This window comes from Enhydra lutris, unplaced genomic scaffold (assembly GCF_002288905.1).
Source record: "Enhydra lutris kenyoni isolate GAN:26980312 unplaced genomic scaffold, ASM228890v2 scaffoldscaffold66, whole genome shotgun sequence".
Lineage (NCBI taxonomy): Eukaryota > Metazoa > Chordata > Mammalia > Carnivora > Mustelidae > Enhydra > Enhydra lutris.
Genome location: NW_019154150.1, coordinates 16,025,236 through 16,043,815, shown reverse-complemented (window position 1 = coordinate 16,043,815; position 18,580 = coordinate 16,025,236). Strand labels below are relative to the sequence as shown.

The following is an 18,580-nucleotide window of genomic DNA, read 5'->3' as shown; positions in this document are numbered from 1 at the left end:
AATCGAATTCCTTGTTTTATTAGATACAGTTTTTGCTTTCTTCTCAACTGACAGGACATGGTGAATAAAAGGTCCCTTCTGGGGCGCCTGGGTGTCTCAGTGGGTTAAGCCGCTGCCTTCGGCTCAGGTCATGATCTCAGGGTCCTGGGATCGAGTCCCGCATCGGGCTCTCTGCTCAGCAGGGAGCCTGCTTCCCTCTCTCTCTCTCTCTGCCTGCCTCTCTGTCTACTTGTGATCTCTGTCTGTCAAATAAATAAATAAAATCTTAAAAAAAAAAAAAAAAAAAGGTCCCTTCTGACCTCTTTTTTGATCTGTCTTGCAGCAGATCAGAGGGAAGGCCTTTCCAGTGACCTGGAAGCAGCCCTTTGTGACTAAACTACTATTCCTCTCCTTTTGGTGGTTTCCCAATAAAACTCGTTTCTTACCAGCCTTTTACAAAAGAGAGGAAGGGACCACCCAGAAGATCCCCTTTCTGGCAAGAGGACCAGTCTCTCAGAGCCTGCATTTTACAGGTGGCCCCACCGAGGCCGAAAGGGGTGGATCCATTGGCTCGTGGTCACACAGGTGAAAAATGGAAGTGCCCTGTTGGAGCTCAGGTCTAACTTGACCCTGTAACAAGCTGTCTCACTCACCGGCACCCTCATCCCCTCCCCCATCCCAGGAAAGCATAGCCCGTTGGTCATAAACTTCGCTTTGCATAATCCACACCTTTCAAGATTTCCTTCCGAGTACCACGGGATGGTCGCACTGATTCATCTTGACCAGTGACGCCGAATCACTCCCCCGTCCCGTCTCCCCGCCAGGCGCCGTCACTCAGACTCCACGAATCCCAGACAGAGCCACTGCGAGCGCCAGCGATTAAGCCGGTTCCTCAAATTGTTCCCAACCAGAGGGGCAGGAAACAACGCCCGCCCTCGGTGGCGGCCGCAGAGGGAGGGGGAGAAGCTCTGGCCGGCTCCCGGGCAGACCTGGCGGCCTCCCATCGATCTCCGGTCTAAGGTCCGGCCGGGTCAGAGTTCCCGCCGTTCTTTCTCCCATTCGAGTCACACCTCCACCCCCGACCCCGGGGCCCCTGGCCTCGTTATCGCGGAGCGGGCTGACCCCCGGGGCCGCGGAGCCCCCAGAGTCAGCGCTTTCCCGGGGGCCCCGCAGCCCTGGCCCAGCCGCCAGGTGGAAGGAGACAGGTCAGCGGAGCCGCCCGCGCGAGAAGGCGGGGCCTGGCGGAGGCTGCGCGGACGGGCTGCGGCAGGCGCCCGGGACCCTCGCGCCCCCTCCTCCGCGCCGCCCGCGGGGCCGCCAACCCGGCGACCCCCGCCCCCAACCAGCGCCCTCTCTGCCGCCGGGCCCCCCGCAACAGGTGAAGAGGCCGCCGGCCCGCGGCACCTCCCCGGGGCGGTCCTTCTCCCGCCCGCCTCGCGCCCGCCCCTCTCCACGCCCCCTCCCCTCCTCCCGGCCTCAGCCGCCTAGCTCGGCCGCCTGGCGGTGTCCCCTCGCGCGGTCTCCTCCTCCTCCTGGGCCCCAGCGCAGCCGAGAGCCCCGCGTGGAGGAGCGGGGGGCGCCGCGCACTCGTACGCCACGCGCCGCGGCGGGACCGGCCCGGTGGGGCGCCCCCGGCGCGCCTCCCTCCGCGAGTCCGCCGCGCTCCCCTCCCCCCCCGCCGGTGTCCCCAGGGATCCGGGCCGCGCGTCCAGCCCCAGACGTGCGGGGGGTCCCCGAGGAGGGGCCAGCCCGGCCGCGGCGCGGCGATGGAGGAGCCGCAGCGCGTCCGCTCGCATACCGTCACCACCACTGCCAGCTCCTTCGCCGAGAACTTCTCCACCAGCAGCAGCAGCTTCGCCTACGACCGGGAGTTCCTCCGCACCCTGCCCGGGCTCCTCATCGTGGCGGAGATCGTGAGTGCCGGGCGCGCGTGGGGGCGGGGAGGTGCTGGTGGACCCGGGCGTCGTGCCTCCGCAGATCCGCTTCCAGGGAACCCTTTTGGCTCCGTCTCGCCTCCTTCCCAGAGTGCAAAACTCAGAGACCGCCTCTCCGAGCGAGATCCGATCACCTGGTGCTCTCTTCGGCAAGAGGGTCGTGACCCTCACTCAGGATGTCTCCTCGGGCAGAGACCCGACTCGTTGGGCCCTCTCGGTGGTCCTGGCGTCCCTTGGGAGCGGGATGCTTGGGGGGCGTTGAGTTTGTGTTAATGAGTGTCACGGACACCTGATGCCTCCCTTGCCTGACCTCCACGTGGATGGCCTCCTCCCTAAAAGCAAAGCTTTCTAAAACTCGGGGGAGCGGAGGGGACTTTTTTCTTTGCTGATTGATCTCCGTGGTAGTAAAATTGAGGTGAATGAAGAAACTTTTACTGAGTAAAATCTGAGGAGCTCAGCCCCGTTGAGGATTGGAAGGCTTCCTGCCTGGTGCAGTGCACATCCTGGTTGAGGCTCAGAACATTCCTGGACAGGAGGCCTGGCTTGTGCCTTCTCCTCTTCACAGCACATGGAGGCTGAGAGATCAAGCGATTTCTTCTGAAGTCCCAGCCAGTCCTTCTTGTCTGGAGCCCTGTTCACAGGGCTAGTGGTGGGTACTGTTTATTGTCCTCATGGGACATGAGGGTTCCATGAGGGTCCATGGCCTGGGGCTGGGGTTCCCTCAAGACCTTTAGATGCCTTTGTGCCCTCGCGTAACCCACAGAACAGCCCTACCCTGTGAAGGTGTCTTCAATTAATTCCACTTTCCATGGGAAGAAACTAAGGTGTAGAGAGGGGAAGTCAGTCCCACCTGGGTGTGGTGGGTCAGCCTGACTCCAGGGCCCTGCTAAGAGGTGTCCTTCCCAGCTGTCTAACCAGTCCCCTCTCCATCATATGTCACACACATTCATTTACACATTGGTGGAGTTGAAATCTAGCTTTTATGGGGTGAGAGAATGTGGGCTGTGGTGGTATAGACATGGCAGAAGACGCAGATGCTTTCTCTGAGAAGCCTCCAACAAAACCTGTGTACATCAAGTAGCTTCCCTGCTCCTGGGAAGTCTCAGACCCCACTCCAGATCTAGGGAATGGATTCCCTCGCACCTAAAGTTTGAGAAGGGGTCGCCCCCCCCCGCCCCCCCCCCCCCCCCCCCGCAGCTGGTTCCCTCAGCTGGTACTGAGAGAACTTCAGGAGACCCAATAAAAAAGATTACAGTATTGGACTCACCTTGCAGGGCCTGGCTTATAGGAATTCAACAAATATTTGCTGTGTGAATGAAGTAGTTGGCAGGCTCCCCTGCTCCAGCAGAACAAACAAAGCTGAAGTCAGAGATGGGGGCTTCTTCTCCTGTTCCATGCTTTTTCAGAAAATAGAAAAATGAAAGACAAAATGTAAATGGCCCACAATCCCATCCCTAGAAATAACCATGAGTCGTTGATATTTTGGCATATGATCTTTTTAGATTTCAATAATTTTTTTAAGGTGGAAAACAGGTGAGAAAAATTACCCATACCTCTATAATAGTTCAGTTTTTATTTTTTAATTTTTATTTATTTTTAAAAAAGATTTAAAAAATTTGTTTGACAGAGAGAGACACAGCGAGAGAGGGAACATAAGCAGGGGGAGTAAAAGAGGGGGAAGCAGGCTTCCTGTGGAGCAAGGAACCCGATGTGTGGCCCCATCCCAGGACCATGGGATCATGACCTGAGCGGAAGGCAGACGCCTCACGACTGAGCGACTCAGGCGCCCACAGTTTTTATTTTTGACTATATACACACGTTTTAAAGAATCAGTCTTACAGGCAGAGTTTTAAGTTTGCCCCACTGTCTCCTCACTTTCAAATCTCTTAGAGCCATTAATGTTTATAATCTGTTCCTTGATTTTTTTTTTTTTTCCAGTTGTAGGTGTTATCCACTGGCTTCCCCCTCTGAGAGATGAGGTTTTAGCCCTCTCAGACCACCTTTTACCCATCACACCCCACCCCGTGTTATACATATATCCCTTCTGTCTCCCATAGTATTTTAGGTTAGACTAAGGACCAGAGTTGACCTTACACCATAAACGCTGTTCACAGTTGAGCCAGAGGGGTCTGTGAGGACTTTTCCTTTCCAGCCCAATTTATTTCCCTGGAATTAGTAATTTTCTTTTTCCATTTCTTCATTCTCTAGCTGTTTAGTCACTAATTTTACCTTAATTGTCAAAATCTCCTTATCAGGCAAGTGAGAGACATCTGGGAGTCTGTCAAAGTCATCTCATGACCTACCCTTTCTGGGAGCCTCCGCCCTGCTCCCACCAGGCCTCTCACCTTGGCACAGGTGACAGCATGGGATCTCCTACAGCAGGACTCTGGAGATTCTTTCTCTCCCCTTCTCTTCTGGGTTGGGTCTCCGGCTTCTCCTGACCAGTATTCCTCTCTGTTTTGCCTTACAAAAAACTTTTTATTATTACTATTGTAGTTTTCTGTGGGGGAACCGCACAGACTTTAGTCGTTTCCTGAGAAGGGATATATGTGTGAATTGACATTTACATCTTTCAAAATATCTTGATTTAACTCTTACACATAATTAATAGTTTGTCTAGGTAAACAATGTTAGATTGGAAATTGTTTTCCTTCAGCATTTTGAAAGTAGTCCTCCCCTCTCTTTGAGCTGTTCTGTTTTTTGTTTTCATAAATTTCAATTCTTCATCCTTTTTTTTCTTTACCTTCTGGATCTTTTCCCTAAGAGATCTTTCAGTTCACCCTAATGTGCCTTCTTCTGAGTCCATTTTTCTTCCATTATACAGGGGACCTTATGTCTTCTCTGTCAGGAAAGCTCCTGTATGTGTAAGGAGATTTTTAAAAATTGATTGTTACCTTTCTGTTTTCTGGTTTGTTTTTTTTTTTCTTCTAAAACTCCTTTTACTTCTTTTTTTTTTTCCTATTCATGTATTTTCTTAGAATTTTACTCATGGGTTTGTGACTTGCTGTGTTCACTTACCATGCCCTAAGCATTTCTCAGGATCTCGGATCTCTCAATTATTATAGTTTTCTGTTGTAAGGAAGTGCCGTATTTGATTTCCTGTTTTCATGTTTCGGGGTGACTGAGTGGCTCATTTGGTTGGGTGTCTGCCCCTTGATTTTGGCTCTGTTCATGATCTCAGGGTTGTGGGATCAAGCCTGCACTGGGCTCTGTGCTGGGTGTGGAGCCAGCTTGGGATTCTTTCTCTCTCCCTCACTGCCCTACTCCCCACCCACTTCACACGCCCACGTGCTCCCTCTCTCTCAAAAGAAAAAGAAAGTTAAAAAAAAAAAAAAACTAACATGTTTCTAGGTTTTACTAGTATAGCCAGTGTTATAGCAATTTTCCTTCTTTGTCCCTCTTTCCACATTTATGCAGTGATTTTCTCAAGGGAAAGTTCTTTTAAGTACAGTTGTGTGTCAAAGAGTGCACAAAATTAAAGGTTTGTTACATATTCTGAAATTATCTTTCCACAAAATTCTGCTGGCTTAAATTATTATCAGTAGTGTGAACCTATCAAACTAAAAATACTTTTTTTAAGTTAGGAGAATTTCTAAAATAAAAATCTAAAAAATCATCTTAAATGATATATGCTTTATTGATCTAAGATATTTCTGGTTCGTGTTTTAATGTCTAAATCAGGATGTGGCTTATTGTAGATGGTTTCTTAGAGGTAAAGCAATATGGTACCACTGAGTCTTTATTGGGGGGTGGAGAGGGGAGCAGGTTTCCAACTATTGCTGTCCCCACCCTGGCATTCAGATAGACCTGTCTGGAGAAGGATGTTATTTCCTGCCTCGAAAAATAAACACCAAATACCCGGACAAAGAATTGCTAATACTCTGACTTCCTGCTTGAATGTGGGAGAAATGAAGTAGTAGAGAACAAAACACAATGTTTCCCCAAATCTGTTGTCAAATTCACTAGCCCTGGCTTTCCCACAGGAGCAAGTGGTTGTAGCTAACCTACTCAAACACTTTGGGCTATGCCAATGTAACATTGTGTTGAAACCAAATTGTAGTCATTTCCTTCCGTTTAAAGTTTTATAACAAGCTAGAAGCAATCCAGTACCTGACCCGTGACTTGTAGGATGCTGTGATCTTATAATAATTACGAGTACTTGAAGAATTAAAGTGGTTTGTCAGAAGCTGAGTTAATTGCGCCCTTCCTGTTATTGGTGACTTGAAAATGAATTACAGCATCCGGGTAATAATGTCAGGTCACCTTTCGTATGCTTACTGTCATGAGCAGATTTAGGTGGGGAGGGATGAGTAGAATTTACCGAGAGCTGGAATCTAAATCATATTATCCTGTTGAATTCTTTAAAAAAGAAAAACTCAGTAAACATAGTTTCCATTTCACAAAACAATACCTAGTCTTTGTAGAAAAATATAGAAAAATGCAGTTAAGAAAACCCCCCTGTAATTCTAGCTCCCATGGTGGTTCCTAATGGGCATGGTACTAGGAAGGGATAGGATTTAAAATTGAAAAAAAAAAAAATTGGTTATTGTAATATTGAAGCATCTACTGGTATTTTATGCCCTGGGGGTCAGGGTCACTAAATGTCCTGAAGTGCACGAGACAGTCCCCAACAATGAATTGCTTTACCAATTGCCAACAGCACCACTGTTAAAGAACGCTGAGTGAATCACTATTTAGCACTTGGAATAAACCACTCCAGGATTGTTCAAGTGGTTATGTATCATTTATCTGTAATTTTTTTTTTTTTGGATGCAGTCACTTACAAACTATTCTTTCGTTTACTGCTATGGCCATCTGCGCTGGATATCTCCCATTTGTCCCCCAGATCCACTCCACACCCTTCCCCACTCTGTCCTCCACCCTGAAGGCTGACTTGCTTGGACTGTCTCAAGGAGCTCCCCTCTGATGTTTCACAGGATTCATCCAGAAGTGGTAACCGCAGGAGGCTGGCGGTGAGAGGAGAGCAGGTTTTGGGTTTTCGGTCCCTGGGATTCCTCCCTGCTGACTCTGAGCAGGTTGACACTGTCCCTCTGTGGAAGGCGGGCTGTCTGGCAACGCTCCGCACCAAGCTGTTTTCCCTGGCTCTCAGAGCCAGCCGTTCCCTCCCAGCTGCTCTCCACTGCCAGGCCCTGCACTATCACTGTGGTTTCCCTGCACCCTGCTTTATAAATAACACCTTTATTAAACTCATCTGGGATTACCCAATCTGAAAGTGGCGGGTGTCCTGCGAGTCCTGATAAATTACCTTTCCTCATTAATAATTAATTTCTTATGACATTCTTTTTTTTTTTAAAGATTTTATTTATTTGACAGAGATCACAAGCAGGCAGAGAGGCAGGCAGAGAGAGAGAGGAGGAAGCAGGCTCCCCGCAGCAGAAAGCCCGATATGGGGCTCGATCCCAGGACCCTGAGATCATGACCTGAACTGAAGGCAGCGGCTTAACCCACTGAGCCACCCAGGCGCCCCTCTTATGACATTCTTAATGGCCACATAGTATTCCATAAATATCCAGGCTCCTACTCTTCAGGTTATGTTTCTTTCCTTTAAAAATGTAACAAGCTTCCTTTATGCTGATTCTTTCTAGTGGCTCTTTAATGTTTACTAAGAGTGAGCACTTAGAAGTGAATAAAAGGTCATTGAATTTTTTAAGTCAATTTTGAGGTATCCAGTAAAATTCACCCTTTTTAGTGTAGAGTTCTGTGAGTTTTAGCATGTGCATTCTTAAAAAGCAGCTATATGGAGATATTCAGATCATAAAATTGACCTTTTTAACATGTACAATTTGAGATTTTTAGGATGCTCACAGAGTTGTACCACTATTTTAGAACATATTTGTCACCTCAGAAAGAAACCCCATACCTTTTAACAGTTACTTCCTATTCTCCCCTCCTTTCAGCCCTTGGTAACCACTAGTCTACTTTCTGTCTCTAATTTGTCTATTCTGGACATCTCAAAAAATGGTCCTATAATATGTGGCCTTTTCTGTCTTGTTTCTTTTACTTAGCCTAATGCTTTCAGTGGCCATCCATGCTGTAGTACATATCAGTACTTAATTCCTTTTTTGCCAAATAATATTCCGTTATATATTTCATTTTGTGTATTCATCAATTGATGGACATTTGAGTTGTTTCCACATTTTGGCTATTATGAATAATGCTGCTATGAACCTTCATGAACAAAGTATTTTTGTGGACATATGTTTTCACTTGGGCAGTTACACAGGAATGGAATGGCTGAGTCACAGGGTAACTCTTTGTTTAATAGTTCGAAGTACTGCTAGACTTTTCAAAGTGGCTGCACTGCCCTGCAATCCAGCCAGCAATCCGAGTTCTAATTTCTCTGCATTTTCACTAAGATTGTTTATTTTCTCTCTCTTTATTTATTTATTTATTTATTTTATTTTCTCTCTTTTTGATTGTGGGTATCCTACAGGGTGTGCAGTGGTATCTCATTGTGGTTTGGGTTTGTGTTTCTCTAACAACTAGTGATGTTTAGCAGCTCTTCATGTATTTATTGGTCATTTGCATATCTTCTTTAGGGAAATGTGTGTTCAAATCCCTTGTCGTTTAAAAAATTATTGTTGAGTTGGAAGATCTCTTTACATATTCTGGATACAAGTCTTTTATCAGATATATGACTTGCAAATATTTCTCTTCCATTCGGTTGAGTTGTCTTTTCACTTTATGCGATGGCGTCCTTTGAAGTGCAAAGATTCTTAATTCAGTAAAATGCAATTTATGTATATATTTTCTTTCGTGGCATATGCTTTTGATATCATATATGAGAAGACTTTCTTAATCCGAAGTCACGAAGATTTACTTTTATGTATTCTCCTAAACGTTGTATAGTTTTGTCTTATCTTTGAGTCTGTGATGCATTTTGAGTTACTTTTATACAGTATGAAATAGGGGTCTAAGTTGATTCTTTTCCATATGGATATCTAATTGTCCCAGCACCATTTGTTGAAGACTTTTTCTCCCATTGAATTGTCTTGGCACCCTTTTCAAAAATCAGATGTAGTATTATAAGGGCTTATTTCTGGATTCTCAGTTCTAGTCCATTGATCTCTGTGTTCTTAATGCCAGTACCTACTGTACTGATTATTGTAGCTTTGTAGAAAGTTTTGAAATCTGAAGTTGTGAGTGTGCCAAATTTGTTTTTCTTTTTTCAAAATTGTTTTTTGGCTATCCTGGGTCCCTTGCATTTCCATATAGATTTTTAGTATCAGTTTGTCAGTTTTTGTAAAAAGGGGCGGCTGAAATTTCAATATGGATTATGTTGAATCTGTAGATCAATTTGGGGAGTATTGCCATCTTTAACAAAATTAAATTTTCCAGTTTGTGAACCTGGGATGGCTTTCCATTTAATTAGGTTTCCTCTAATTTCTTTCAACATGTTTTATAGTTTTCAGTATGCAGGTCTTGTTTTTCTTTTGTTAAATTTATTCCTAAGTATTTTACTCTATTTGATGCTCTCGCAAATGGAATTACTTTCTTAATTTCATTTTCAGACTCTTCATTGTTAGATCATAGAAATCCAATTGAGTTTTATATCTTTGATCTTGTATCCTACAATTTTGATGACCTCATTTATTGGTTCTAATAGTTTTTTTTGGTGGTTTGGCATATGTGTTTTTAAGACGTTTGATTCTGCTGCCAAGTTGTACAGAGTTTATACCAACTTACATTTCCTCTAGTGTTATTTCAGTGTGTAACAGGGTTTGTTTCTGCAAATACTCAAACTTTGTTTTCATATTTGCCAGTTCTGTTAGAGTGGGAGATACTAAAAAAAAAAAAACTAGTTTGGCATAGACGACACCAGTCAGAAAGAACATCAGCTAATATATAGGGGAACCCTGGACATGTGAAAAAGAACAAATTGTTTTTATTTGCATTTCTCTGATTATTAAAGTTGAATATTTTAAATAGGCTCATTAGCCATTTATTTCTTCTCTTGATAACTGCTAATTTTTTCCTCTTCATTTAAAACATGGGCTCTTTCTTTCTTTAAGAAAATGTTTTAAAGATATAAAAGAGAGAGAGAAAGCTTAAATGAAAATTACCTCCCAGGAGAGAAATAAGGTTGGTATGGGGAATGTGTTTGAATGGGTTGTTTGCTTTGTAGCTGCTTATCTTTTTATAGGTTTACTTTTTTTAATAACAAGGATATATTTATGAGTTAATGGAATTAAAGAAGCCTACAGCAAAGTAATAAGTGCTCATTGTAAAGATAAATTTCATATCATTTATATAGAGAATGAAAACTGAAAGTCTCTGCTAACATACGTCCTTCATTCCATCCCTCATCTACCTATCTGCCTTGATGTACTTACCATTCATGTTTCTCCCAGACCTTTTTCTGTATACATGTGAACATACAGTATGCTGCACATACATGAATGAGTATATTACATATATTCTGCAACTGTTTCATCATTTAATAATATCTTAATATTTTTCTATGTTCTTCTTGGTTGATTTATAAGTTTCCTATATACTAAGGGTTATTAATTTTCCTCTGTCACTTGTTAATAGCATCGATCATGCCATTTTCACTAAAATAATTTTCTAATTTGCATAGTCTAAACTGTTATCTTTGAAGCACCTGGCTGACTCAGTTGGTTAAGTGTTGGACTCTTGATTTCTGCTCAGGTCAGGATCTCAGGGTCACGAGAGCATGCCCCGCATTGGGCTCATTGCTCAGGGCAGAGTCTGCTTGAGATTCTCTCCCTCTCTCTCAGCCCCTCCCTCTGCTTGCGTGCTCTCTAAATAAATAAATAAATAGAATCTTTAAGCCCGTTATCTTTATTTAGCCTTCTAGGGTTTGCTTTGCTTAAACATGGTTTCCCTACCCCCAGGATTATGCAGATATTCGAAGGAAATATAGGATAATTTTTTTTAGTGTTACAAGTATTTACTGTCTTAAGCCATAAGTTCCTTTTGTATGTATAAGAATGTGATTTCACTTTTTTCCTCAAATGGATATGTAGTTGTCTCACCATTAATCATATCATATTCCCATATATGTGTAACTATTTCTTGACCCTAATCTGTTCTATTCCTGAGTTTACTCTATAATCTTTTAATTACTGTAGATTCATCGTGAATTTTAATATCCAGTAGAGTAAGTCTTATAGACTTTTGTATTTCTTTGCTGTTCTGGTATATTTACACTAAGTGATTTTCAGAATCAGTATTCCTTAAACCCCCTTACAACTTTGATTGAGTTGTATTAAATTTATAAATTAACTTGATAATTCAATAATATATAAATTAATATAATTAATATTATAAATTAATATATTGAATCTTATAATCTAGGGATATTGTACCCCTCTATTTATTTGGGTCAGTTTATGCTCTTGAAGTCCTAAGTTTTTTCCAGATGAATCTAATATATTTTTTTAAGATTTTATTTATTTATTCAAGAGATAGAGTGATCAAAGGAAAGCATGAGTTGGGGGAGGGGCAGAAGGAGAGGGACAAGCAGATTCCCCACTGAGCAGGGAGACCAACACTCAGGGCTCAATCCCAGGACCCTGGGATCATGACCTGAGTGGAAGGCAGACGCCTAATCAACTGAGCGACCCAGGCACCCTTTATGTATTTCTTACTAGAATTAGGAATTCTCAATTTTGATAAGGGATATTTATAAAAATTAATAGGATTTATCAGTTTCTATTATTTGTGGTTTATAAGGAAGCTATTATTTTTCTTATTTCAATCTTGTGTTTAGCTATCATATTTGCATTACTAGTTTTATTTCTTTTATAAGTAAATTATAGTACTATCTGTGAATGAGGATTGTTTTCTATTTTTGCTTTTTAAAGAGTTTATTTATTTATTAGATAGAGAACATGAGAGAGCACAAGAAGGGGAGGGGGCAAAGGGAGAAGCAGACTCCCTGCTGAGTGAGGAGCCCAATGTGAGGCTCAGTCCCAGGACCCCAGGATCATGACCTGAGCCAAAGGCAGATGCTTAACCAACTGAGCCATCCAGGCACTTTGTTTTCCTTTTTATATTTATACTTTTTTTTTTTTTTTTTCCATTATTGCATATGTTGGGACTACCAGTGTAATGTTGAATGATTGGGATGGTATGAGTGTCCTTGGCTGGCTCGTAACTTTAGTTGGGCTTTTTCCAATGTATCAATGACAGTACAGGTTTAACTATAGGTTCTGGTAGATATTCTTTGTTGAGTTAAAGAAGGGAAGTTTAACTTGTACTTCTAATCAAAAACTATTGTTGAATTTAGAAGATAGGATTTGGGGAGAGGAGTGTTTGTCAGTGTGATCACCAGGATTTTATTTCCCTTAATTTGCTAATGGAGTGAGTTATAGTAGGAAATCCAACATTGAATCATTCTAGTGATCTTGGAATAAATCTCTACTTTGTTATAATATATTCTTTTAATATTCTATTTTATTTTAAAACTTTTTTTACTCTTGAATTTAATTTGTTAATATTCTGTCTGATTGTTTCTACACTTAGGTAAGACCAGCCTTTTTGATTCATTTGCTGTGATCCATTTTGTTTGATTTTAATATTGCCATACAGGCTTTCTGGCTAACATTTATCTGTTATGTTCGTGTCTCTTTATTTTGAATTGAAGTGAGAGTCACAAAAGATAAAATTAACTATTTAAGTTTTTATTTTAATTCCAGTTAACATACAGTGTTATATTAGTTTCAGGTGTACAGTGTAGTGATTCAGCAATTTCACATATTGCCTAGTACTCATCAGAGTAAGTGCCTGTCCCAAGCCCCATCATCCACTTCACCCATCCTGTCACCCCCTTCCCTTCTGGTAACCATGAATTTGTTCTCTCTAGTTAAGAGTCTTTTTCTTATTTTGTCTCATTCTCTACCCCCCCCCCTTTGCTTGTTTGTTTTATTTATCAAATTCCACATATGGCTGAAATAAAATTGAGTATTTTAAAGTGAACAATTGAATGGCATTTAGCACATTCACAGTGTTGTACAATCACCACTTCTGTGTAGTTCCAAAACATTTAATCTTCCCAAAAGGAAATCCTCCCTTTTTTTTTTTCACTTTTTTCTTCTTATTATAAGTACATCTTCTATACCCATCGTATAGCTAAATTTTATTTATATACCCAGTCTGAGAACTTGTTTTCCACATGGAAATGTTATCACATTTACATTTATTGTGATAACTTACTTAGTATTTTTAGTTTTCCTTATTTTTTCCTCTAATGAACGAGATTATAGATTCTATTTTGTTTAGAGTTTAAAGTTTTCCTCAAAGTACCTAAACATATCTTTCTAACCACCCAGAAAATTAAGATGTTTAACTTCAAAACCATTCAAAAAACAATACTGTCCTCCTTATTTATTGTTTTTTTTTAAGATTTTATTTATTTATTTATCAGAGTATTTATCACAAGTAGGCAGAGAGGCAGGCAGAGAGAGAGAGGGAAGCAGGCTCCCCGCTGAGCAGAGAGCCCAATGCAGGGCTCAATCCCAGGACCCTGGGATCGTGACCTGAGCTGAAGGCAGAGGCTTTAACCCACTGAGCTACCCAGATGCCCCTTAGGAATTGTTTCTTGCTGGTTGTCTGAAGCTTCCCGCCCATATCACTGAACAACTATTTAGACTTAACAAGTTTAGATTTTTCTCACATTCTTTTGTCAATTTTTTATGTCATTTACTTTCTTATTTTTCAATTTCCAGATAACTCCTTGAGTAATTGTTTTAGTAAGTGGGAAGATGGTATATGTTTTAAATTATTGCACATCTAAAAACCTTTTTCTTTTATCTTCATACTTGAATAATAATTCGGTATAAAATTATAGGTCTTAACACTTCTTTTCGTTAATTCTTTGAAGACCTTTCATTGTCTTCAAGCATCTAGTACTGTTAATAAGAGACCTGGTGGTCTCGTAGACCCTAGACAGGCCATGAAGTTTAGTCCCTTCCAGGCCTTGTCCATTCATGATTGTGCATTCCCACAGACTTCATTGCAGCACAGCCTTGCATGAAGTGACTTGGACGTTGCAGGAGAATGTAGAAAGATGGCATTGGTGGTATAGCAAGAACTTGTGGGTGGAATGTTTCATTGGGGTGAAATAGTTTGTGAAAGGTCATTTTGCGGCCATATCTGGTAATTATAGTAGACTTTCAGGTTGTTATGGTTGGGAATTAAAGAAGATTGTTAAACCCTCACTTGGAGTTTCCTGAGTCCTGATGGCTTCTCTCCCTGGGCAGACAGAATGCTGTTGCCCCAACCTGGGATGGGATGGAGAGGACTTGAAGGCCCTCTCTCAGGGCGGTTCTAGACTGATGGCCCCTGGTTATCCCTGCTGAGACTATGTCCTTTGCATCTCTTGCAGAATATAACCTTTGTAATATTTAAGTCAGAGAGCTTGTTTGTCCTAGGTTATAAACCCACTTCTCTGTGGGAATAATGTTCGTATTTCCTTTTAAACAACCAAATGGTGTTTTTTAAAAATCTCCTTAGAAGCTTTTGGAATTTTCTCCCCATGTTTAGAAATCTGTAGAGACCATTTACCACTGTGTGTCTAGAAAAGCATTCCTTATTTATCAGCCTTCATGGGACCCTATATAAATAATAACCAAATCTCTCTTCAACACAGAGAACTTTTTTCTATTTCCTGCATCTGTTCCATTTCCTCCTTCCAAAAACTCTTTATTCAATCCAGAAGTTCCGGGAGAGATTAAACTGTCTTCAGTATCTCCTTGCTTCACCCCCCTCCCCGCCCCACCCAAACTTTCCTTCTCTTTGTTCTTTTGCAGGGTTTTAGGGAAATAACAGTTCCAGCCCCAATTCAGATTTTTTGTGGAGTATGGTTTTTTGGGCTTTGATATTTTTAATTCACAACAGTTTATCATTCTTTTTCATTTGTAGCCTGATTATTTCCTTTTTTTTTTTTTTTAATTGAATCATTTTAGGACCCTTTGGTATATTTACCCTTCGTTTGCAGAGAGACCTTGTCTGCTTGTTGAATCTGTTGGCTCTTTCTCTGGCTAATTTCCTCAATCATTTGGTGATTCATATTTGTTGGCTTGTAATTGTAGATGAGATGGCTGGAGAGTGTTTGCTTAGTGTGAGTGAGAATCCTGTGCCTCTGGCAGTGAACACGGGTTTTCATCACATGACCTAGACCTAGTGGGCTTTGTTTTGTTTTGTTTCCAGAGGAAGAGAGATATTAATCCGGCGAAGGGGGGACATTAAGGAAGAGTGTACCTGCGTGGACTTTTCTATGAGGTGTGCACATAGCTTGCTGAAGGATCTGGCTGTCTTGAAGCTTTGTCTTGGGAGCTATTTCCAGAAGTAACTGCTGGAGGGAATTGGGGAGATGATGATTAACTTGGCAGCTTCTAAGCCTTCAAATTCATACTTAGCAGATTACTCTTGGCTTATTCCTTCTCCCACTTCTGTTGTTAACTCTAGTCTGGATTTTTCTGAGGGTCTGTTTGGAAGCTCACCTTTTTTTGATAGGTCCTCAATTTTCCTTTCTAGAGCTATAGGTTAGAAACTGCGTGTTTGTCATTAGTTTGTTCCCACGCCCCTCCCAGGAATCCCTCACTACTCCAGGCACCGCTGCTGCTCTATTCGGCTTTTCAGCACTACCCTGTACTTTTTTTTTTCAGATTTTATTTATTTATTTGACAGAAAGAGATAGAGCACATGCACAAGCAAGGGAAGCAGCAGGCAGAGGGAGAGGGAGAAGCCAGGGTCCTCACTGAGCAGGGAGCCCCCATGTGGGGCTCGATGCTGGGACGCTGGGATTGTGACCTGAGCTGAAGGCAGATGCTTAGCCAACTGAGCCACCCAGTGCCCCTGCGCTACTCTGTATTTTGAAATTACTTGGGGGTTTTGTTTGTTTGTTTGTTTGTTTGTTTTTCAGTTATTTCAATGGGATATAGGGAGGATGAAGAGGTAAGCATACAGGTCTGGTCAGCTACTTTGAAAGAGAAGTTCAGCTGTTTTGTTCCTTAAAGGTATTTTTGATGTACAGAAGGAATATTGACCTTCTTTCTGTATTGCAAATTTTTTTCTGCCCTATCACACCATAATTTTATTTATGATGATTTTATTTACAAAATCCAAAGTTTATCTTTGATTCATCTCATTTTGCCCGCACATTTGCCATCATGCTTAGAAGTTTGTACCTCACTAACAAAACCCAAATATATTGTATTTAACTTTTTTCTTTAAAGATTTTTTTAATGTTTAATCTTCATATTGAAATTTACTGTAGCAGAAGGTATAAATTTGAGCTCTAACTTCGTTTCCAAATGTCTGTTCAGTTGTCCCAGCATGATCTATTGACAACTCTATTCTTCCTTCACTAATCTGGGTTGCTTCTTTGTTTCATTTACTTAATTCTTGTATCTTCTTACCTTCAACTCTGTACTTTCCACTCTATTCCAGTCTCTGTTCCCATTTTTTTTTTAAAGATTTTATTTATTTATTTGACAGACAGAGATCACAAGTAGGCAGAGAGGCAGGCAGAGAGGGAGGAAGGGAAGCAGGCTCCCTGCTGAGCAGAGAGCCCGACTTGGGACTCGATCCCAGGATCCTGAGATCATGACCTGAGCCGAAGGCAGCAGCCCAACCCACTGAGCCACCCAGGCGCTCTCTGTTCCCATTTTTTACCATCTGTAGTTCTAGGATAACATTTTAACATCTGCTAGGTAAACCACCTCAGATACAACTTTCAGAATTTTTTTTAAGCCCTGCACTGCTGTTCCCCTCTCTCTTGTCAAACTGTATTGGGCTTTGATTAAATTTTTATATAATGCATGGATTAATTTTGGGACAAAGATTTACATTAGTTCCTACAAAGACGACTTCTCAGCTGTTCCCTTGTCTTCAGTGCTGTGTTAGGATTGATTCTCACGCTCTTCAAAGTATTTTCCAGTGTAAGTTAAAAATGCATCTCTTATGTATTCAATCATCAGGTATGTGAATATTTATTGTGTGCCAGAATCTGTATCTGGCATTTAGAATGTGGTGGTAAATAGCACCTTTCTATTTTTATTATAACAAATGATCAGTAATAGGATGTAAGACATAAAAAGAAAATACGCTTAGGGAGGTACTGAAGGATAGTTTAAAGCTTCAGATTTTCAAGTTTGAGCTGAAATTCAAAAGGCATTTATTCCTTGTAGGCCTTTGGTCCATTATTTATCTCAAAATCTAAAATATAAAAGATACAAATTTTAGTTTGTTTTTTTGCTAAGATTTATGACTAGAACTATTCCCAGGAAGGTAGCAGTACTTTTCCTTAGATGAGTATTTTACTATTAATTCCTTTCTCTCTCTCTTACTTTCTTTTAGATTTATTTACTTGTTTGTGGGGAGAGGGGCAGGGGGAGGGGAGAGAGAATCTCAAGCAGACTCCCGACTGAGCACAGGACCAACCATGGGGCTCAGTCTCATGACCATGAGATCACAACCTGAGCTGAAGTCAAGAGTCAGATACTTAACCAACTGAGCCATCCAAGCACCCCACCATTAATTTTCATTTAAAATGATTTTTTTTTAAAGATTTTATTCATTTGAGAGAGAGAAAGAGAGTGAGAGAGCATGAACGAAGTGGAGGGGCAGAGGGAGTGGGAGAGGCAGATTCCGTGCTGAGCAGAGAGCCCAATCAGGGGCTCTATCCCAGGACCCTGAGATCATGACCTGAGTTCAAGGCAGACACTTAATTGACTGAGTCACCAGGCGCCCCATCAGTAATTTTCATTTAAAATGAAATGAATTTTGGGGTGCCTGGGTGGCTCAGTGGGTTAAAGCCTCTGCCTTCGGCTCAGGTCATGATCCCAGGGTCCTGGGATCGAGCCCTGCATGGATCGGGCTCTCTGATCAGCAGGGAGCCTGCTTCCTCCTCTCTCTCTTCTTGCCTCTCTGCCTACTTGAGATCTCTGTCTGTCAAATAAATAAATAAATAAAATCTTAAAAACAAAAACAGAAAACCTATAGGCTGTCGACGGTGACATTTAAATGTGCACATTTCCATCTAAATTATTAAAAGCTTAGCTGGTTGATATGAATAAGCCTTCTAGGTATTCCTTGCTTTTTTCTATTTCTTAGAAGGGCTGGTGATGGGGGCGCCTGGGGGGCTTAGTGGGTCAAGCCTCTGCGTTCAGCTCAGGTCATGATCCCAGGGTCCTGGGATTGAGCCCCACATCCGGCTCTTTGCTCAGCGGGGAGCCTGCTTCCCCCTCTCCCTCTCTGCCTGCCTCTCTGCCTACTTGTGATCTCTGTCTGTCAAATAAATAAAATCTTTAAAAAAATAAAATAAAATGAATTTTCACTCTTATTATCTTAATTGATATTAAGCCAGCCCAAGTTTTGGGGAATCCCATCTTTACTTTCTAGTTGAGCACTGATTTGAGGAAACAGTTCCTAAATAATACAGGAATGAGTCAGCCATACTTGTGGAGAGACAGGTGAAACAAATCTCACCTGATTGCTTCTCCCTCTTCCATACCCACCCATCAGTTCATGCTAGCCTGTCCAGTAAAATCTCCTTTCAGTGGGAAAGCAGGATATCCATTTGTCTTGGTCATGGTTCAGTCGCAGATGACAATATCCATTCTAGCTGGCTGAAGCAGCAAGAGATTTATTATGCATCATTAGATGGCTTCCAAAAT

General features: G+C 42.0%; 1 protein-coding gene across 2 annotated transcripts in view; it reads left to right on the top strand.

Moving 5' to 3' along the window:
• The first annotated feature begins 1,719 nt into the window (after window positions 1-1,719).
• LOC111159136 (CKLF like MARVEL transmembrane domain containing 8) overlaps window positions 1,720-18,580 on the top strand; it is a 106,233-nt gene continuing 89,372 nt past the window's right edge. Inside the window, exon 1 of one of the 2 annotated variants that reach the window (XM_022521558.1) lies at window positions 1,720-1,892. In XM_022521558.1, coding sequence (XP_022377266.1) covers window positions 1,746-1,892 — 147 coding nt within the window. In that variant the 5' untranslated portion in view covers window positions 1,720-1,745. The remainder of the gene's footprint in view (window positions 1,893-18,580) is intronic. The other variant, XM_022521559.1, reaches the window with a different exon arrangement.